Raw genomic sequence first — 22,646 nt, 5'->3', positions numbered from 1 at the left:
GCAGGGAAAGTGCAGAGAAGGGCCACGATGGGAGTGTGTGAGGGCCCAGGACTCACTCTTGACTGTGAGGAACATAGACTTGCTGATGTCAGTGCCGACGCCGTTGCTGGCCTGGCAGAGGTAGTAGCCGATGTCCTCTTCCAGGACGTGGCGGATGAGCAGTGAGCTGTTGGGCAGGACCTGAATACGGCCAGTGAGGGGCACCGGGTGGTACTGCTGTGGGTTACCACTCCCTGGACAGAGGAACAGCAGTGAGAGGGGGAGTCAGCAGGAGGGGATCCCTCTGCAGACTCCACTCATCAACGTCCCCTCCAATGCCAGGAACCTGCACTGATCCTGCTGGGCATAGTTCAGAGACGGGCAGTGGCCTGTCCCTGATTCTTCTCTTCTAGGACCAGAAGCTGGGTGGGGCCTTCGCTCACTGAGCCCCCAGTTGCTTGGGGGTAAAAGCCAAGGAGGGGAAGAGAATTGTCTGGGGGAACAGCATGGGGGAGTGTATGTCTCAGTTAGCAGCTGCCTGGGCTTCAGTCAACAATTTGGGGCTCTGGGATATCTGCTCCCTATTTCTGTGTCAGCAACAGACACGTACCAGGTCTGGGATACCTCTAATACCCCAAACACACACTAGGCCCTGGGATACTCCCTCACTGTCCCCAAGTTAGGACCAAACACACCCCAGGTTGAGTAAATGGCTTGGGTTTCCCTTGGTTGTCAAATAGGTATGATGCAGGATTCAGAAAGGTCCCAGAATGAGTTGACCAAGAAATGAGGGACTGGTGAGGGGTGGTCTAGGGCCTGGGGGTATCTTGCATGTGGGGGTCAGGTCAATCAGTGGGAACAAAAGATCAGGAATGAACCTAACAGCTGTCTTTGCCTCACAGACCCCTGGGGTGGCTGCAGGTAACTTTTGGGACCCCTGAAGTCAGACACCAGGACTCCATATGGCTAGAGGAGCTGTGCAGAGATAGCAGGCCCTTTCCACTCCCTGGAACCCCATATCCCCAGAGGGCTGTGGGGCTCACCCTTGGCGTGCTTCCACATGACCTTGGGCGGGGGGTAGCCATCCACCGAACAGTTGAGCACCCCAGCCTTGCCGTAGATGCCATCCTGGTTGTTGGGTTGCACCACAAATCGGGGGGGCACTGCCGAGAGAGAGAGAAAATCAGGGGTGGGAGAACAGTTCATCAGTTTCTGGGGCTTAGCCCCATTGGGATGTCTCAAGAGGGGGCAAGGAGCTTCCAACCCTGAGAGGCAGAGAGCAGGTTGGGGGAGGCGAGTTGAATTGGGAGGGGGCATTACTGAAGCAGAGGGGACCCCCAACCCATGTTCCATCATGCCCCACTGCTCACCGCGCACAATGAGCTGCCGCTCCCGGCTGACTGTGGCTGCAGCATTACTGGCAATGCATGTGTAGTTGCCATTGTGCTTTAGAGAGACGCTGGAAATCTGCAGGGAGCTCATAAACTCTTTGCTTTCGATGGTGACCCCCGAACCTGAGATGATGACCTGACCATCCTTCCTCCAGGTGATGCGGATGGGCATGTCCCCCGACGACACCACGCAGGGGATGTAGAGCAGCTGCCCAATGGAAGCAGGTGGGAACTCGAAGGGCTGGATGAGAGGGGGCACTGGGGAGCCAGAGGAGACAGTTGTCAGGTAACCCATGCCTCCTCTCCACCTTGTTCTCTGTCTGGAGTGCCCTGCTATTGCCCCGGCTCCTGCCCACCCAGGCCTGCCCACTGGCTCTTGTGTTTTTATTTATTTATTTATTTATTTATTTATTTATTTATTTATTTTTGTGGTAAAGCTGTTTTATTTTTTCTTTTTTAATATAAATTCTTTATTTAAGCACCGTTATTACAAACATGATTGTAGTTAGGTTTCAGTCATAAACAGAACACCCCTCCCCTCACCAGTGCAACATTCCCACCCCCCATCCTCTTCATCCTATGCCTGTATTCGAGACAGGATTTTATTACAGCAATTTTTTTTTTAAGTTTAGTAAGCTGTTTATTTTTTCTTTCCTAAAGGATAAGAGTTAAAAAAAAATACAGTAGTAACAGTGGCAATTGCTATTGTTTGCATAGGCCCAGCAAAATATAGGAAAAACGAAAAAAAAAAAAAAAAGCCTTGACCTAATTACAAGGAGGCCTTACCCCTGAAGTTTTCTGCCATAAGACTGACTCTTGTGGGGTTTTTGTCTGTAGGGGTGGCACACTAGCAATATTCAGGAGTTTTTCTTCACTCTGTACTCCAAGATCCCTCTTGGCAGGCTCAGGGACCATATGGGATGTTGGGGCTTGAACTCAGGTTGGTGACGTGTAAGATAACAATGTCCTTCCTACTGTGCTATCGCTCTGGCCTCACTTGAGTCTTCCTTGATCCTTGTCCCTACCCTGCCTGCCTGTTGCTCATTTGTATAGCACCTTTTCACTCCAGTGATGCATTTCATGAAACCTGAGGGCCAACAGAATGGTGAGGAGAAGCAGCAGATGCTGAGGCTGGCCCCCACAAGCTGCCAGATCCCTTCTCTGAAAGCAGGTGCTTCTTCAGGGTCCCCTGTGAAAGAGCCCTGATTGTTTACCCTGTCTTTTCCAGGTCACTCCATGTTCCACAAACCACACTCTCAACAATGCTGGTTTCTTTCAGTGAAACACAGCACCTCCCCTAACTCCCACCTCATCCCTGGAATGACAGGAGATCCCATTAGATTGGGAAGAAATCATAGGGGGTGGGAATGAGAAGGCCACGCTGCAAGTTTTCTACTCTAAGTCACCTAGAGGTCTTGCTGAGAGGGTGTCCAACTCACCTCTCTCACACCAAGCATCCCTTAATCACACATTCTGTTTTAACATCCAGAGAACACACCCTGCTTTCCCTCATCCCCTTATCCTGTCTTCCCTAAACACAGAAGCAAACACCCTGTTGTAATTCCCTCTCAAATCCTACCCGATTGGCTGACACAGAGTCCACATCTTACTCTCCCTAATATGAAAATCCATTTCCCACCTACAATAGGTGAAGTTACTTGCCCAAAGTGGCTGGTGGGTGCCATTTTCTGAGTGTTCTACTCGTCCGAGATCTGACCTTACCAGTGACTTCCACATCCAGTGACTTTAACCTCACCAGCAACTCTGACCTCACCAGTGACTTCTACATCTTGGGATATGAACTTACTAACTTCATTTACACCTGGGACATCACTCCCCACAGTGCCAGCAGACCCCTGGCTTCTGCTCATACTGTAGCCCCCTATCCCCACCCTGGGGGTCTGTCTGGAGCCCTGGATGCTAGGGTGAGCAGCATTCGGGTGCCCAGCCCTGACTGGAGCCCCAGCCATTATTTTTATGATAACTCAATTAGACGGCGGCGGCTTCCCCGGCAAGTAGAGAAGGAGACAGACAATTAGTTTAACAAGGATGAGCACCCAGTAGCTAAGATGTCCTTTCTGCAGTGAAATAATTAGATTACAAGGCTGTGCACTGCCCTTGCCTGCTGCCAGGCTCCACAAAGCCGGCGAATGCCCACCCTGGGCCCACATAAAGAGATGGTGACCCCCAAGACATGCCTAGAAACCCCAGGATTTCTGGAGGTGGCCAGGACACAAACTGGATATGGCCATGTTCTGGACACCCAGTTTGAGGTTTGGGGAGTCACTCCTGCCCATGTATGGGTCACAGCCAGCCCCCCCACCCTGAGTGGCCACCAGTCCTAGGGAGCAGAGCTGGGCATCCCATTTCTTTATTTCGCCCATCTCCAGTTCTGATCTTCAGTAGTCATAGGTTTTGGGGGGGTTCTGGCCACTTTTTCCTGGAGAAGCTTAACGTGTGCCAATGGGGATTCTTTGGAGCTGTGATCCCCATAGTCTAGTGCCCACATCTGGGTCTCCCCAAGATTCCATTGCTGGACATTGTGGATGACTCTGTCTCCATTCCTGGAGGCCTCTGGCCTCCTTGAAATGTATCTTTTTTGACATATGTCCATGCCATAGAACAGAGGGACTGGAGCCACTCCCAGGGATGCCTAAAACCCAAAATAACTTTGTCAATTATGATTCTTTAACTAAATAAAAAAATTGAAGATAAGAAAAAGAAACTTGCTGTGATGGATGTGAGTGGTGGCAGAGGTGACAAGGGGGCTGCAGGGGATGCTGTGGGCATGGTCAGGAGCTGGGCAGCTTACTCCCAGGACAGAGCTAGAGGAAAGCTAGAGCAGGAAAGACAGGAAGGTTCCATTTCTGTGGTCAAGGAGGGACTCAGAGAAGTGAACAAGTGACGCAGGCAGGTTCACTCATTCACTAACCAATTCATTTAATATTTATGAAATGCCTGCTCAGGGAGAGTCTGAGCTGTGTGGGCTGGGAGAAGAGATGCAGGTTCAGAAGATGGAGAGAGATGGAGAGACATGCCCGGAGCTTGGAGAGATGCCCACCCCCATGCCCAGGGGCTCAGCTCAAGGCTCAGATCAGGGCTACATCCTTGGGGGGAATGGCACTTCCAGAGGAGCTGGCAATGAATGACTCAAGGTCAAGGACATGCTTGCTTAAAAAGTGGGTGAGAGAGGATAGTGATCTCCAACCTGCCTACTTTCTGGCTCAAGAACCACTGGACAGCCATGCAGGAGAGAGTACCAGGCATTCCCTCTACATTCCAAGACCATGGAAGACAGATGGACAGCCCAGTTGTGGAGAGGCAGGCCAGGCATCTTACACCCTTCCATCTTCTACTCCTATGGCAGGTCCTGGTGATAGTGGGGGGCAGGTGCTATACTGTGATGAACAAGCCTGCTCTTTTAGGTATTAATGGGAGGTGATGGGGCCAACATTGGTCCTCAGAATCCCACAGCTGCAACCTGTTACTCTGGGCCTATGAAAAGAGCTTAAAGAGGAGCACAGGGAGGGCAGAGAAGCTGTGATAAGTCTTCAGCCCCAGGGCTTGGCAGCTAACCAACTTGGTGTGGGGTTGCACCCTCAGAGTGGGGGCTCTGGGCATTGACCCTCTAAGGATGACTCAGGGAACAATGCTTCTGTGTTGACCTCAGCCTGTGAGGCACCCCCCCCATGCCCCCATGTCCCCCAGCATTGGCATTTCTCCAGACACAGTTCAACCACGCACCGCATGGAGGCTAGCCAGAATAAAGTCTTTATGGCCGCTTGTTTGAGGCTGCACAGAGGAAGCCGGTGTCCCGGCCCATAAATGCTTTATGGCCCTGCTAGCGTCTCTCTCAGCACCCGACATTTTTATTTGCTGCACAGAGTAGCAGAAAAGAAGTTGGGGTCTGGAGATGGAGAAAGGGCCAGGTCCAGAGTGGGGTGTGTGTGTCCCTGGCTATCTGGGAGCCATGTAATGTCTGTGGGCCATGCCCTAACCCCAACTTTACCTGAGAAATCGGGGTGTTAGGCCAAGTAAACTAGAAGGAATAACACTGAATTCCGAAAGAAAGTGCAATACTTCAGGACAATGAGTTACTTCGGCCATTTTCTATTACAACCATCTCTTTCCCAATGACCTACCCTGATGGTTGTATTTAAATATGCAAAGCAGGGGCTGAAGCCATAGTAATTGAGTAAGGAGATTGCTTGCATGTGGCTGCCCCACATGCAATCCTGATACCCCATATAGTTCCCAGAGCCCCACCAGGAATGATTTCTGAGCTCAGGGTTTACTCCTAACTCTGAGCTTAAGAGGAATCCCTGAGTACTGCCAGCTATGGCGCCCTCCCCCAGCCAAAAAAATAATTGCAATTCAGGCTCAGGGAGGGGGTTCAGGTGCTGACACACTTGCCCTGTGTATGCAGGACTTGGGGTTTAATCCCCAGCTCTGCAAGCTCTTCCAATCAACACAATGCCGGGTGAATGTCATCCCCCATAATAACCATCGCATTGGCTCAGCCCTGCCCTTCCCTCACCACCACACTAAGTTACAGTAGAAAGACTTTGGTTCTATTCTGCCCTGCAGGCACGGGGAAGTGCCCCGAGGAGCCTGTCAGGAGCCTTGGTGGATGCTGGATGTTTGCCAGGGGGCAGAAAGCAGGATATATGGGGGTGGGGGTGGAGTGGACACAAGGAACCCGTATGTCTCCATTGCAGCCAGCACTTTACCTCTCCTTGTAAGGAGATGTTGGTGACATGTCACTGGTTCGCTGCTGAGGAACAAAACTGTTGGCAACAGCTTCCTGGGCCCCTTTGCCCAGTAGCAGCAGGCGTCATGCCCCCCCCCCAACAGAACCTGTTGTGTGTCCCACCGCCTCCCACCCTGTGTTTTTGGTGGGTTCCTTCCAAACTTCCACCTGCCAGTAGCAGGCATCTGGCCAGGTGGCGGACTTTAAAGCCTGTGGACTAAGGAAATGCCCCTTCCTTTCACTGCAGGAGGAGTTGGGGGTCTCCTGCAGGCTCCCTGCTCCTCGAGAGGGGGGGGGGTCTCTGGAGCCTAGAGGGAGGCAGGGAGGCGTGCTCACATGCGTCATCATTTTGGCCCTCCGCAGGGAGCTGGCATCTCCTCTGGCTTCTGGCCCTGCCGAGTAAGGCGGAAAACACCTCAAGCCTTGGCTCAGACCCCAGAGACCCTCGGGGGCTCAGATGTGCAGATGGAGATGTTCCCACACCGAGCCCACACCGTCACTGCTTCGGTAGTTAATTAAACATTCAGCCTGCGTGCCCAGAGAGGCTTTCATGCTGCATTATTTTCCAGTGATGGGGGGGGGGGGGCCCTAAAGACACCAAATCTAGGTTGGATCTATGCGTCCTCCTCTTAGCGTCCTGCCAAGGAGTTCTCTGGACACTCGGAGACACATCTTCCTTCTAGGCAGCTCGGGAAGAAGGAGCTGAGAGCCATGTGAGACTCATATGTGTCTCAGACTGGGCATCTTTGGGAGCCTCTATGCCCTCTGTGCCTCAATTCCTCCATCCAGTTGGGCCCAGGCAGGCCCGGGGCCAACATTCTCTTTGGTACCACCTGCAGCCACTGTACAGAGCTCCGGAGGGGTCAGGAGGAAGAAACCTCACTAGTGTGTCAGTGGGTCCACAGTCCATTCATGCATGTGTGTCGTGCGCATAAGCCTGTAGTATGCCCAATGTATGTATACAGACACATGCAGGTACAGGGGCTTTGCATGTATGTGCGTGTGTCTGGGTTCTGCTCTTAGCTCAGTATTTCACACAGGCACTGGAAGATCTACAAAAGCAAGGAACTAGGTGCTGCCCTTCCAGCTCAGATCTGCCTGGGTCTCCATCCTGCCCACCCCTTGCTCAGGAACCCACATCCCTCCAGGGACATGGCCGGGACTCAAGAGGGTCAACCTCTTCTTGTCCTTTCTACCCTCCAGGTCTCTGCTGTGTTTCTGGGTATGGGAAGCTCCTCTCAGACAGATAGCAAGCGTGGGCTGAGGGGCAGGGGTCCTGCCCTTCCTGCTCCTCCAGGGTCAGGGCCGTGTTCCCCACCCAGGGGCCTCTCCCCGCATACCCACCCCCCCTGAGCTGCTCTCAGATTAGCACATCAGCTAATCAAGCTGCAGCTCATAATCAGCTCTGACTGGCTCTTCTGCAGAAGTGCATGTTAATGAGAGGGGGTGGCGCGGGAGCGCAGAGACCCCCATCAAAAGCTGCTGCTGATGTTGTGAAAGGAAATGGGGACGGGGCCGCGTGAAGGAGTGGGCTTTTAGACCCTGAGGATGAAGCAGAGGGTATGTGCGCACAAATGCTCACACACGGCACACTCGCACCTCTCTCCTTCCACACACCTGAACTTCATGAGGACCTGGTCTGTGTTGTGTTCTCTCTCTCTCTCTCTCTCTCTCTCTCTCTCTCTCTCTCTCTCTCTCTCTCTCTCTCTCTCTCTCTCTCTCTCTCTCTCTCTCTCTCTCTTTCTCTCTCACACACATACACATGCCTTTCCTTCTGTACACACATGTACACTCTTTCCTTTGGCCCATAGCAGTCACATGTTCACACTACCTCACTCTGGGCTGAGGAGACTCTGACCACTCCCCAAAATCATAACAGGCCCATCAACTCTCAGACACACACACAGTCTCAGTTCCTCAGCACTGATGTCTCCTGAACAGGCTGAGGAATAGATGAGCGCAGACACTTGGATGTTCTATGTACTCCAAGGCCCACTGGAGTCCTGTTAGTGTGTGTGTGTGTGTGTGTGTGTGTGTGTGTGTGTGTGTGTGTGTGTGTGTCTGACACACAGGCAAATGCCCACTGGGGCAACAGATGTAGGGAGCAGATCAAAGGTTATCTGCTCTCGCCTGTGTGGTTTACATGGTAAACTCCTGGTTGCTGCTTGCAGCAGGAATGGATATGGTGGCTGGAGTCTGGGATGGGAGCCGGGACTCCATCATCAGACTGGCACAGGGGACCTGGCCTTGTGAGCATCCTGTTGGCTCACACGATACCCGGCTTACATGGCATACAGTCTGGGTCTGAGCAGAGACCTGAGGCTAAGGAGGGGACTCAATGTGACCTGTAGGGCCCGGTGAGATAGCACAGCGGCGTTTGCCTTGCAAGCAGCCGATCCAGGACCAAAGGTGGTTGGTTCGAATCCCGGTGTCCCATATGGTCCCCCGTGCCTGCCAGGAGCTATGTCTGAGCAGACAGCCAGGAGTAACCCCTGAGCACCGCCGGGTGTGGCCCAAAAACCAAAAAAAAAAAAAAGTGACCCGTAGGCAGAGGACCAAGAAGATGATCCCCCCTACTCCCACTTCAAATCTTGAGGCTCAGCGAGAATGTTGTCCTACCCAAATGTTGGCCCCAGTTCTAGCAGGAGACATTCTGCTCTCTGAGGTCAAGGTCCCCAGCCTGGTGCTTCCTCATCTTCCACCCACCCCATCTCACCACACACCTAGAGGCTGGACCCCTGGGTCTGCCCCCTGATATCATGCCTTCCATTCATCTACTCCAGCCCCAGAGCCCAGAAGATCCCAGAAGTTTCCACAGAAACACTTCTGTGCCTTGGTTTCCCTCTATGGCCATAGGGAAGAGTGGAAGTAGCGGGCAGGGAGGGCTCATTGAAGGCACATAGACCCCTGCAGGGCCTCCCTAGACTGGAGGGACGGGGCCGGAGAGATAGCATAGAGGTAAAGCATTTGCCTTGCATGCAGAAGGTCGGTGATTCGAATCCTGGCATCCCATATGGTCCCCCGAGCTTGCCAGGAGCGATTTCTGAGCATGGAGCCAGTAGTGGCCCCTGAGCGTTGCCCAGTGTGACCCAAAAAAACAAAAAACAAACAAACAAACAAAAAAGACTGGAGGGACATCCCTTTATGTGGGGCATGGCTGGTGACCACTCACTTGCCCCTCCTCCAGTACAGCTTCCAATGTACCCCCAACACCCTGCTGTTCCTGAACCCTTCTTCCTCAAGGGTTTCTCTGGGCACAGCGACATAGGCATCAAAGTCTCCCAATCACCAGCTAGTCTCCTTTTTTCTCTCTGCCCCATGTCTGTGCCTGCACTCACAGGATCCCAACATCTGCCGCCTATGCTGAGAACCCACCCCACCACAGCCCCAAATACAGGGCTCCCCAACCCATGCCTGGAGAGCCTGAAACTCAGAGCCTCAGCTGCAAGAGAGGCGAGAAACCTTGGCCAATCAGGACACAGGCTAATCTGGCCAACTGATTCCTGCTCTGTGCTTGCCTGGGTAGAGCCCTGGGTTCTCAGCTTGGGGGCCCTCGAAGCCCCCGGCTCTGACATGGGTCCACGGTAGCTTGGCTTCTCTGGATGAGTGGGTTTCCAGTGCCTTCTGCCCCTAGCTGTTCTCTGGGTGCTGTCCCTGGACTGGGGGTTCCCTGGAGGGGGCTTCTCACCCTTGACGGCCACATGGACGCTCTGGCTGATGGAGAGCTGGGGCTGGATGAGCACGCTGCATAGGTACTCGCCCTCATCCATGCCCTTCTGCACGTCGCTCAGCTTCAGCGTGCCATTCTCGAATACCACTTGCCGGTGGTTGTCAGGCAGCAGGAGCGCGTCCTTGTACCACTTGATGGAGTAGTAGGGGTAGCCGATGACTCTGCAGTTGATCAGCGTGTCCCGCCCGGCCACTGCCGTGATGTTCCTCATGGCCCGAATGCTGGGGGGTCCTGGGTGGGAGGAAGAATGGGGGACAAAAGTAGGGGCAGGAGGGTGTCTGGTTAGCTGGGGGTGGCCAGTGCTGTCCCAGGGATGCTCTTCTTCGTGGCTTGGCCTCTGAGATTCTCAGGGGCTGGAGATGGGGTTTGGGAAGTTGGGAGGAGGTCTTTGTGGGTTCTGTTGTGGGGATGTATCTGATATTAGCTGCAAATCCACTTGGTTGTTGGGGCAAACATGTGTCCCCCTAATGTGATTGTGTGGAAAGCAATAGCGCCACATAGAAACTGGGCCTTGGGCAAGGGACCCACATGAACAGTGTACTATTTTGTGGGTTAACATGGAACTAGAGAGATCCACCACTTTGTTTGTTTGTTTAGGTTTTTGGATCATACCTGGTGATGCTCAGGGGTTACTCCCAGCTTTGCACTCAGGTATATTCCTGATGGGCTTGGAGGATCATATGGGATGCTGGGGATCAAATCTGGATAGGCCACGTGCAAGGCAATTGCAGTACCCACTGTGTTATTGCTTTTGCCCCAAGATTTGCCATTAAATTTTTTATCTTATAGTGCTGGGGATGGAACCCAGGTCTCACCTAGCTATGCAAGGCGAAAACTTTGCCTCTGAGACACATCTCAAGCCTAGAATTAGATCTTCTTCTCTAAGTATGTTTGCACAGACACGACAGGAGGGTTGCTTGTGATGTGCTGATCAGCTCATTCCAGCAGGGAAATGGGTGCTGTGGTAAAAGGGTGGCAAATGGGGGGGGGGGCTCTGATCCTCTAGCTGGCAGTAGGAGGCCTCTGTAGATGAGTTGGGGCCAGGTGAGGGAGTGGCAAACGTGACTCAGAGGCCAGGCAAAAGGAGCAGGTACAAGAGCCTCAAGGCTCCCTACTGGGTAGATGAGGGGCAGGCCAGTAAGTGCCCCAGGACCCTGAAGTCTGTCTGCTCTGGGTTCAGAGGAGAGGGTGGTGGCTGACGGAAGCTGTGTTCCTCCTGTGGGGATGAGCCAGCATAGGCAGACTGAGTGGGACCCCCTTTCGTTTTCCTGACACCCTCCTCTCTCCTCTGCTCCTTCTAAGTACTTGCTTAGGGTCACTGGCAGGGTCATAGAGGGACAATGTGACCCCACAAGCTGCAAAGAGCCACAGAGGCATCTGACTTCTTTGCTATCCAGAGAGTAGAGATGTGGGGTGGGCCCACTCTCAGAGGGCCTGACCTTGGGGCATTTCACCCTGGCTCAGTCTCCGTCTTTAGGTGGCCTGCATCTTGGGGAATAATGTCTGGGCCCCTACAGCCCCTGAAGCTCTTGAGAGATGGTGTTGGGAGGCATAGAGAGTACGGAATGGGGAGTTCACCTCCAGCACAGAGGAGGGCTGGCTTTAAAGTTATGTCCCTTCCTTGATCTTGGATGGTTGGAGTGGGGGAGCAGCTGGATATTAATGGGGGTTTAGTGGAGCTCGGGGTGGGTAGGGAAGAATCGGTGTGTGTGTGTGTATGGGGGGCAGGTCTGACTGTAGGAGAGGAGGAAAGTGGAGGGCACCATACACACATTCTCTCTCTCTTTCTCTCTGTCTCTCTCTGTCTCTTTTTCTCTTTCTCTCTGTCTCTGTCTCTGTCTCTCTGTCTCTGTCTCTCTCTGTCTCTTTCTCTTTCTCTCTGTCTCTCTGTCTCTGTCTCTCTGTCTCTCTCTCTCTCTGTCTCTCCCTCTCTCCCTCTATCACTCACATGCACGCACAGACACATGGACGCCAGGACTGGGGAGCGCAGCGCCCAAGGAGCAGAGGTGAGGAGCGACCACCACGAAAATCAAAATGACAGAAGCATGAGGCACCATGAGAAAGATGGGGAGCACAGCACAGAGATGGCAAAGGAACTCAAAAAGCCTATTCTGAGATTTAAATGTAGACAGGCACCTCTTACGTTTATTCGCGCCTGATATTCAGCACGGCCCACCGAGTTCCGCGCCGTGCACCGGTACACGCCGCCATCGCGGATCTGGGGGCCCGTGACGTTCATGTGGCTGATGGTGGTGCCGTCAGACATGGTGTACTGGTTGGTACGATGGCTGCTGTCTCGTTCGATGGGCTCATCGTCCAGCGCCCAGGTGACCGTTGGGGGTGGGGCGCCCTTCGCCGCACACATTAGCGAGAATTGCTCCCCAGGGTTGACCACCTTTTCACTGAAGGATGAGACGATGCGGGGGGTGCCATCTGCAAAGAGCAAGGAACCCTCATCAAGATCACCTTGGGAAGAAGGTCTCCACCCGCTTCTACTATCATCATCACACCAAAGGAGATGACATGAAATTAAAAAATAAATAAAAGAGAATTTCTGGTGGCCTCTCCAAGTCACCGTGGGGACCCCAGGATGGAGATAACGACTCCTTGGGTGCAAAGAATCCCTTGGCCATCTTTGCTGTGTGTCTTTGGAAAAGGTACTTAAGTTCTTTGGGTGACCCCAACTCTTGTCTTTGGAGGATGGAGATTATGAAGACCATGGGACTGGGTGGGGGGAATGCCACACAGGCACTCCAAGATGCTCGCTCTATGTGGAGCTTGTGACTGCCTGAGAAAGGCACCTCCCCACACCTGCCCTCCTCTATCCCTCTCCTCTCCCAGTAACAGGTACATTGGTGCTGCAAGGCCCAGGGATTCCAGCATGAGGAGAAACTATCACCTTAGGCCCTGGTGAGCCTGAAGCTTAAGATTCGGTATGGTGGAGTTTGGGGCGGCATGAGCCCCAGCTCCCTCTGTCAATAACTACCTGCCAAACCTTCTGTGTGGAATCTGGAACACCTCTCACCCCTTGTCCTCAGCACTATTGTTAAGGGTACAATAGATATTGCATGGAAAGAGGCCTGAGGGAGAAGGTTGAGTAGACTGAGGCCCTGGGGACCAATAGCATTTGGGCCCTTTTAATAGGGATGTTATAGCAATTTCAGAGGCAGAGGCAAGAGTGTAATGGTCAAGAGAGACCACAGCTCTGGGGCAGTGCTATGCAATTGGGTCAGAGCTCATCAGTCTCTATTTTCCCAGTCTATTTGGTAACCAACCAACCAAAAACCAACCAACCAAATAACCAGCCAAACAACCAAAAACCAACTAGCCGAAACTCAACTAACCAACCAGCCAACCAACCAACCAACCAACCAACCAACCAACCGACCAACTGATCAATCAACCGACCAACCAACCAACCAACCAACCAACCAACCAAGCTCTCCACTTTGGCCAGAGGAGGCCAGGAGGGAGGCACCCACCTGGTGAGGCCAGTCACTGAGATTTCCCCCACTGTTCCCCAACTTGGCAGCTGGGAAACGGGGATACTTGGATGGGGCACCTTCTGGAAGTCCCAAGCCCATCCCTACTGTCTAGCTCACCCTCCAGTACAATGATGGCGAAGTCCTGGGCTGTCTGAGCCTTTCGGGTGGCGAAGCACTGATAGGCACCGGAGTGGCTCTTCTGGGCGGAGGCGATGAGCAGGGTCTCATTGCTGAGCCCACGAATGGACACAGCCTCATCAGGTCGTAGCAGCTCTGTGTTGCGGTACCAGCGGATGGAGAACTCCGGGGAACCCATGAGTGCACATGAGAGGATGACAGTGCTGCCAATGCCTGTCTTCAGCTTCTTGGGGGTTAGGGTCACGTGAAGGGCATCTGGGCAACCAAGGGGATCACGGGACACAGGGTTAGAACAAAGAGCAAAAGAGAAGTGGAAGCTCTTACTGCCTCTTGACAGCCAGTGTCTGACTGGATGGATCCATTTATTCATCTTTGCTAAAAACTTCCAAGGTCAGAGTGAGTGAATTCACAGCAGTGCTACCTCCTCTAGGGAGATACTGGTGAGGACACCCATGATCCAGTTAAACTCCCTGACCTCTGGGAGAAAGGCAGGTGGGAACCATGAGTCCCACTTTTGGGAAGGCATAAAGAGGTGATGGCCACGTGGAATGTATTAGCCTAAATGCCAGATCTCCCAAAGCAGCTGCTTTAATTCTGAACCCCAGATTTTTCCTGGGCATCAACTAGAAGCAAGCACGACTGCCTCCACCTCATCACCCCAGACTCTGTTGCTCACCGACCACTGTCAGGGTGCCCGTGACCTCAGCAGAGCCGAAAGTGTTGGTGACCTCACACATGTAGGTGCCACTGTCCTCAGCTCGCAGGTCGCTGATGCTCAGTCCTGTGATACGCTTGGTCCAGCGGCTGTCGGCTGGGAGGGGCCGGCCATCCTTGAGCCAGCGGATGGCTGGCAGTGGGTAGCCGGAGGCAGTGCAGGGCAGCTCCACTGTGTGGCCAGCCCACACCTCTCGGGAGTGGAAGCCGTCCAAAATGGTGGGCACGGATTCGGCAGGATCTGGAAGGCAGAGGAAGTGAAAGGTCCCATTCAACCTTGAGTGGGTGAAGCCAAGAAGGAGCTGAGATTCAATGCAGTGTGTGTGTGTGTGGGGGGGGGGGGGGGGCTGGGGATGGAAGCCAGATCTCCCAGCTGACAGGCAGGTCCCCACCACTGACCCATCTTGGTTCCCCTTCTAAATCAGAGGCTGTTTGAATCTGGATCCCCCCCACCCCTGACTCATTTTTTTTTTTTTTTCTGTCCTTGACAAACTCCTCTGTGGGGTTTGGGCTAGGAATGGCCATTTCTGAGGGAAAGACTTTCTAGAAGTCTCTGTTGCCTTTCTACCTTTCAGGCCCTTCAGAAGGAGGTGGTGCTGGTCTGGTGTTAAGGGGACCTGGGTGTGGATCTTGTCTGGCCACTGAGGAAGCTGAATGACTTTGGGGGTGACCAAAGGTTTCTGGGCTTGGTGGAGGGCAGGATGCTGGCTCCTGATCCTATCACTGGAAGGTGGTGTAGACGACAATAGTGAACCGCCTGCCAAAGAGCTTGAAGGATATAAAATCTCCACAATAGGGCCCGCAATGCCCCCGGTGCCCGCCAGTCTTCCTCCCTGCCAGTTCTGCCGCAGCCTCATTCCCACCCCCACACCCCAAGGGAAGGGTTGGGGTAAACAAACCCAGAGGCAGCAGAGAATTACTCAATGTGACACTTAATTGATGCAGAATACACAAATTCCGGGGACACGGCAGAATTTACAAGCAGAGGGGCTGATGGGGGCAGCAGCAGGGAAGGGCGGGGAAGGGGATTAATCACCGAATCTCAGGCGTGAAATTAAATTCTGAGGGAAAGAATCTCTTTCATTGCTCTGGTGCGGGAGGGTGCTGCGGACAGCCTGTGAGGACTGGGGTGTGGCCAGATTAAGGGCTGAAACTTCACCAGGGTGCTAGGCTGGGGGCTTGGGTACAACGGGGAGGCTAATGGGACCAGCACCTCCTTACCTGGCTCAGCCTTTTGCCCACCAGACACCTAGTTGTGGTCTCTGTGCTTGTTTGGTCATTGCCTAGGAAATCCCTCTGTGTCCAGTAAAACTGAATTGGCCTTGGGGCCAGAGAGATAGCACAGTGGGTAAGGCAGGAGCTTGCCTTGTTGGTGACTGAGATGGGTTTGATCCCCAACACCCCATATGGCCCCATGAATACTATCAGGAGTGATCCCTGAGCACAAAGCCAGGAGAAATCTTAAGCATTGCTGGGTATGACCCAAAAGCCAAAACCCAGACCCAAATAATGAACCACGTTCTTTGTATAGCTTCACTGAACACGAAACACTTCCTAGCCTGAGAATTTCAATGCCTGGAGGGTTCCTACAAGAAGGCAGGTAAGGTAAAATGAAGATACCTGTCACCCTAACAATTTGCATACAAAGGACAAGGATGTACTGGCACAGTTAGATCCAGCTGTCTCCATGCCCCATGTACCAGCCTCACTCCAGCCTCTCCCATTTCCTCCCCTACCCCATGGGCCACAGCTAACCTATTTTCCAGACCAGGAGGCCAATCTCTGCAGGTATGTGGCGAGTGAGAGGTGGAGCCAGAGCACCCAGGGCCCTGTTCAGGGAGCATCTCCCTGTCTTCCCTTCTGTCCCTGCAGAAGTGGTCAGACATTTCCGGAGGATGGAAAAGACCATGGAGTGGGTGCTCACAAGCCTTGCACTGCCTGTGTCGCTCTTACACACCATTTTTTGGCATCTGTGCCAGGGGAAAGGGAGGGCAAGGATAGCAGGTATCCACCAAAGGGGGCTTGGAAGCAAGAGCCCCCACCATCTCTCCTTCCCTGGTTCCAGGACTTCTGGGTAGTGGTGGGACATCCATCCTGTTTGGAGGTACAACGCCCTTCCCCTGGGCTGAGCCCCTTGAGTCCCCCCCTTCTGCCCTTAGACATGGCCTCTCTCTGTTCTCCTCTCCCCCTCTCCATGAGGAATATGTGATGAACATGTGATGTATATGATGGGTACACGAAGGGCATGTGATATGTATATATGGAGGTATGATGAGTATGTGATATATACCTGATGGGTACATGATTGGCATGCGATATATACATGGTGGGTAGGTATTGGGTACACTGTAGGTTTATGGTGGTATGTGATCTGTGATGGGTACATGGTTGGTATATGACATGAATGTGATGGGCATATGATGGATATGATAGGTCTTTGATGGTCTATGATATATACATAATGTGTAGATGATGTGTACATGATGGGTGTATGAGTCTATGACATACATGATGGGTAGATAATGGATATGGAATCCATGCTCTTCAAAAGGTAGAACCTATGCACAGTGTCTTTATTTCTGGGAACTTTGTTGAACTTGGTTCAAATGATTTGAGGGAAGTCGGTTCTTCAGAAGACTAGGTGTTCATGGCTCAGTCTGAACCTCCTGTGAACACGTAGTGCCCTGAGAAAATACCAACCCCTCTTCACAGGTAACAGGGCATCCAATCTCACCCAGTCACTGCTGGGTGTCACAGCAGGTTGTGAGCTTCCTAGAGAAAAGGTGCTAAAGAAAAGAGGGGAGTCCGCCTTCTGCTTGCTATCTGAGTCAGGCTCTCACACCAAGACAGGGTCCTGCAGCCATGCCAGAGGGGACCAGATCTCAGCTCTTAGGATCTGTTCCTAAATCTCTTCCAGGCACACATCTCCATCCTCAGTCCCTCACCTACCTGTTACGGAGAGGCGTGCCCCGTTGCTCTGCCGGGTCTCCCCGCTGTACTTGTGCCTGGTGATGCAGCGGTAGGTAGAGAGGGCATCCTCCTTCTGCACGTCCGAGATATACAGCCCACCACGGGGAGTGAGAGAATACCTGTTTTCTGGAGATACAACCAAGACATAGACCATTACCTGCCTGGCTGACACAGACCCTGGAGGACTTGGGCTGCAGCTAGCACTTAACCAGGCCAGGACTTATACACATGAAGAGGAAGCCAGGTGGAAAAGAAAGGGATGGAGCCCCAAAGGTGGGGCAGCTTGTCTCGGGGTAGGGGATAATCTTTGTATAAAAGGAAAGAAATGGCGATAACTTATTACTGGAGGTAGAGATGCGTCAGGGTTTTCAGACAAATGCTGGGTTATAGTGACTCTGAAACCTGCGCCTGCTCTACCCATGCTGAGCCAAGGGCCACTTGGAAAGTTACTTGATCTCTCTGATCCTTAGCTATACAACAGGCTGCAGAAATATGACCTAAGTGCATGTCTGGAGTCCCACAAGCATCTGGTCTGGTCCACAGGAAGTGTTCTCACCCTCAAGACTCGATGGTTTTTCTAGAGTTCAGGGTAACCTTTGCAGAGAAGAAAGTATGGACTTCGTGGAAGTGTTTGGGCCACACAACCCTAGCTGTGTCTTGGTTCTTGAGCTGAACCCAAGCCTAGTTCACTCTGTCATCAGTGCTCAGCAAGGGATGACGGAGCCAAGGCCGCTCCATCACTCAGGAGTAGTAATGGTGATGGGACTGCAGTTGGAGGGGGATGTGGGCAGATGAGAATGAGGCCATAATCCTTGGGGGCATCTCACACACTTAGGGGGTCCTCACAAGCTCATTGTCCCAGGCTTTGTTGGTAGGGGTGTGGGATGGGGTGCAGGAGGACACCCCAGGTGCGAATGATTGATATGGTATGACTTTCAGAGGTGGAACAAATTCCCTGTATCAAGTCCCGAACAGAAGCCAGAAACGTGCACTTGTTTGAGTGGCTGGGGTGATTGCTTCCGGGACCCCACTCCCTGAGTCTATAGCAAGATGCAGCCAGTCAGACTGAGAGATTCACTGAGCCCCAGTCTGCTTCGGCTCTCCCAGTCATCCAGAAAGGTATGGGCACCCCAGGTTTCTGTTCTTCCTCTGCATGGGATGTATTAGTGAGCACAGTGGAATCTAAGAGAAAGCAAATTGGTGGGGCGAGCCACCCTGACCCCCCAAAAGACATGCTGGCATCTGAATGTGGGCTGCCAGCAGGAAACATCTGGGGTAACCCACTTCCTTCAAACCCCCTCTTTGGAGACCTGCTCCTCCCTCCTGAAGGTTGAATGATCTCCTATCTATCAATCACCCCTCCCACTGGAGTACTCTGCTACCCAACACCCACAATCCCCACTCAAACTGAATGAGTTTGGCTTCCCCAGTTGCACTCAAACCATACCTTGATATCTAAGTACCTCGAAGCCAGGGAGCTCAGGACCCCAGTGCCTAGAACTCCACTTTGGTTTTTTTGTTTTGGAGCCATACCTGACAGCAGTCAAGTTACTCCTTGCTTTGCACACAGAAATTAATCACTTCTGTCAGGCTCAGGGGACTGTAATGGATATCAGGGATGAAACCTGGGTCAGAGAGTGTAAAGCAAACGTCCTACCCACTGTACTATCACTCTGGCCCCCGAGAGCTCCACTTTCTACAAGGCCCTCCCTGGGCCACAACTGGTGGACACTCAGCTGCTTCGGGCAGGTGTGGCACTGATCTTGTTTACAGGATTTCTAGGGAAACAGTTCGTCTTTGTCCTTAACTCCCTCCCTCCCATCGCCAACCAGCTCCCTGTGCACCTTTTCTGTGGGTTAAGCAGACCAGGGCTTGATTTTTTTTGTTTTTGTTTTTTTGGTCACACCCAGCAGAGCTCAGGGTTTACTCCTGTCTCTACACTCAGAAATCGCTCCTGGAAGGCTCGGGTGACCATATGGGATGCTGGGATTCAAACCACTGACCTTCTGCATGCAAGGCAAACTCCTTACCTCCATGCTATCTCTCCGGACCCAGGGCTTGATTTTTTAAATTTAATTTGAGGGGTTTGCTTTTGGGCCATGCCTAGCTGTGCTAAGGGCTTACTCCGGGCTCTTAACTTAAGGATCAGTCCTGGTGAGGCTCAAGAAACCACAGGGGATGGCAGGGATGAACCTGACCCAGCCACCAACAAGAAAAGTGCTCTCTCTGCTCTCTTTGCCCTCAAGACTTTTTTTTTTTTTTTTTTTAATAGCCAAATGGCCAGACCCAGTTCCTGATTAGGGCCCCTCTTCTGTCCCTGCACATGGGCCCTGGCCAGCTCTGGGACCACACTTGGCTTCCCGTGAAGTCTCAACTTGGGGTGTCTACCCAATGCCATACACACCACTATCAAGTGCCATCCAGTGCCCTGGGCCTGGGGGCCTCTGTCTCACCCTGTGCCATATACAGAGCCTTGTGCCAACACACTCCTGGATGTGGAAGGAAGGAATATAGTGAGAACTAAGTCCTGCAGCAGGCAGGAAGTGGAAAAGGGAGGGAGGCCCCCCCCCCAAAGATCCCACAAATTTCCTCGGGGGTGAGATGTCTGACCATGGCCAAGGGTGAAAATGTCCCAGAATTTGTTCCAGAGGTGGATCTGCTGGGGTGGGGGTGGAGGGGCTGCAGTTTAGCAGAAGAAGGTGGGGGGGGGGCATGAGGAAAACCAGAGCCCCCATGTTGACCCCTGCAGCGTACGGGGGCACTAGCCCGACCAGACCAGAGAGGCCACTGGGACTTCGCTGTGCCCAGCACCCCAGCACCACCACAGAGCAGGGGCCCAAGTGGCATCTGGAGCTGGGAAGGGGTGCGGCCGGCGGTGGTAGTGGGAGCCCAGGTTTCCATGGCGACCAGCAGCTGCTGCGTCTGATGTTTCATTTCCTTCATTGTCCTCATTTCCCCCCTCCCCCCGTGCTGTGCATACTTAATTGCAGACACATTTCCAGACACAGTGTATGGCTCCTCCGAAACAAAGACGGTGGTGGTGGGGAGAAATCAGGGGTATTATGTGAACCCTCTGGGGGGGCTTGTGCGACAACAGTTGCGCATGTTTGATGAGGGTGAGATGATGGGACCTGCTGGGGGAGGTTGGAGCCAGCGCCTGGGCAGAGCTGGGAGTGGCCAACTGTGGGGTGAGAGGAGGCAGAGTTGCTGAACTGGGGGAGAGGCGGTCCTGGGGTTCCTGGGGGCCAGGACTCTTCCCCACAGCTGTGGCATCCCAGGACAGGATAGGACAGTGCTATGAGATGCACCCCAATGGGTCAAGCCAACCCTGAGATTCCTTCCATGGTGCTCCCGGGGCTGGCAGGTGAGCCCTGCTTGGCTAAGCCTATTTGGAAGGGGCGTCTGGGATCACCTCTTGGTTGACACCATAACTAAGGAGTGGGAGAATGAAAGACATATAAGGATCAGGGGCTGTGGCCATCTTGAGTCACAGACAACTTGTTCCCTCTCTCCCAGAGTGTCCCCAAGAGGGGTCCACTTGAAGACCCTTAAGTATTCACAGGAGGGGCTGGAGAGATAGCACAGTGGTGGGGCATTTGCCTTGCATGTGGCCTACCTGGGAGGCACCCGGTTCGATTCCCAGCATCCCATATGGTCCCGAAGACTGCCAGTGGTGATATCTGAGTGCAGAGTCAGGAGTAATCTCTGAGCACCACTTGATGTGGCCCAACAACCAATCAATCAATCAATCAAGTTTTGAAAAAGTGTTCACATGAGGACACTTAATAGGATTAAGGGGACCACCAGCCCCTTAGAGGATGAGGGGGTTCTAGCATGAATGAAGGAAATGCTTCCTTCTTGGTGGGACTAGGACTGAGGCAACTGATTAAACTAGACATTTTTTGAGAGTCTTGTTTGATCCCTATGGCCCAGAATACTACCTGTAGCACTAACCAGCACAGTGAGGAGATACCAGCTCCCTAACCAACAACATGGGATGGAGCTAAAGGGGTGTTCTGAGAGAAGCAGCTCTGCAAGGAGAGAGTGAGAGGGTGTGAAGGCATGAGGGCATGTGGGAGTGAGGGATCGAGGGCATTAGGGTGTGAAGGCATGAGGGAGTGAGGGTGTAAGGGTTTGAGGGAGTGAGATGTGATGGAGCGAGGGTGTGAGGGTGTGGGGCTGACCACCTGGCTTGGAGTCTGTCAGTAGCTTCTCTCTCTCTCTCTCTCTCTCTGTCTCTCTCTCTCTCTCTTTCTCTGGAAGGTGTAGGGGGCCTGAGAGCACAGTGGGTAGTCACTTGTCTGGCACGTGGCCAACCCTTTTTTCATCTGTGGTACCACATATGGTCCATAAGCCCTGCCAGGAGCGGTTCTTGCACCCAGACCAGGAATAGCAACATGGGGTGTGGCCCTTACCTCAGAGAAGGTGGCTCACCCCATGGCTTCTGTTTGGCTCCATGATGGAGCCATCATGCAGAGTCCCCAAGTCTTGCCCTAGTTTCCTCAGGTGTTGGCCTATCCCTTAGCATATCCTATCATCTTCCCATTATGAATGTCGGACCATTAGCAATAGGGGATCTGGAGCAGGGAGTGAGGGACTTGAAGGAAGTCAGTAAAGTGGGGAGAGAACAAAGAAGGGGGCTGGGAGAGCTCCCTGACTGGAGTACAGGCCTTGTCTGCACTAAGCCCCGGTTGCCCTTCTGGCACCCAATGGTCCTGAGCCCTGTTCATGTCTTGGTGGCCTGTGGTGTACCCCAAGACCCACCCATATCTGGGAGGAGTTTTGGGAACCGGATAATAGGTGTAACTACCTGCAAGACCTCCCATTTCTGGGAGGGGTCTGGAAAAGGATAGATAAACCTCTGAGCCAGGGGATTCGGCCCTTTTGCCGTTTCTCTCTTGGCCCGGCTTGGCTTCCTGGCTTTTGGATCTTTGGGCCGCATGGAGCCCAAAGGGAAGATGGCTAACAGGAGATAAGATGCAGGGCTAGCAAAATATAGCTGTGCTTGAAAGGTTGACATAGGCCACACACCTGTGGTGGCAAGGGCATGAATAAAGATGATTCTTCCTGATGGCTGCGTGTGAGTGAGTGATTTCACCTGGGCCTGAACTCGCCGGCTGCATGGAGGTTGCAGAGCCATGTGGGCTGGATGGCATCCTCCACCATCCAGCCTCATCGTTAATTATTTCATTCAACAGTGGCCCATGTCCCATGGTGTGGCCAGGTCTGAGCACTGACGCAGGTGACCTGTTGGTCTTGTTGGTTGATGGTTCCTGAAGTCCCTGCTCAATGCTGGGCAGAGCCCCTCAGATTAAAAGAGGGGCCTGTCTAGAAAAAAGGGCTCAGTGCAACACCTGGGCAGTTGGAGGTAGCGGAGAAGGGCCAGGTCCTCCGAGACAGAGTGAGCTTGGTCCCCCAAGACTGTATGTTGGGGGCATCTCTGTGCCTGAAGCCTATGATGATGGGTGGGAGATGAGGATTGGGGGCCA

General features: G+C 53.0%; 2 protein-coding genes across 2 annotated transcripts in view; one reads left to right on the top strand and one right to left on the bottom strand.

The window, feature by feature from the left end:
• Window positions 1-22,646, top strand: part of UBE4A (ubiquitination factor E4A) — a 626,538-nt gene that overhangs the window by 22,973 nt on the left and 580,919 nt on the right. The window lies entirely within an intron of this gene.
• Window positions 1-22,646, bottom strand: part of DSCAML1 (DS cell adhesion molecule like 1) — a 241,203-nt gene that overhangs the window by 65,421 nt on the left and 153,136 nt on the right. Inside the window, 8 exon segments of the mRNA XM_049778199.1 lie at window positions 57-233; window positions 1,023-1,142; window positions 1,350-1,628; window positions 9,809-10,081; window positions 11,987-12,283; window positions 13,453-13,728; window positions 14,150-14,428; window positions 17,137-17,283. Coding sequence (XP_049634156.1) covers window positions 57-233; window positions 1,023-1,142; window positions 1,350-1,628; window positions 9,809-10,081; window positions 11,987-12,283; window positions 13,453-13,728; window positions 14,150-14,428; window positions 17,137-17,283 — 1,848 coding nt within the window.

This window comes from Suncus etruscus, chromosome 8, assembly GCF_024139225.1.
Source record: "Suncus etruscus isolate mSunEtr1 chromosome 8, mSunEtr1.pri.cur, whole genome shotgun sequence".
Taxonomy (NCBI): Eukaryota; Metazoa; Chordata; class Mammalia; order Eulipotyphla; family Soricidae; genus Suncus; species Suncus etruscus.
The sequence above is the reverse complement of the archived record's forward strand: the minus strand, read 5'-3'. Positions and strand labels throughout refer to the sequence as shown.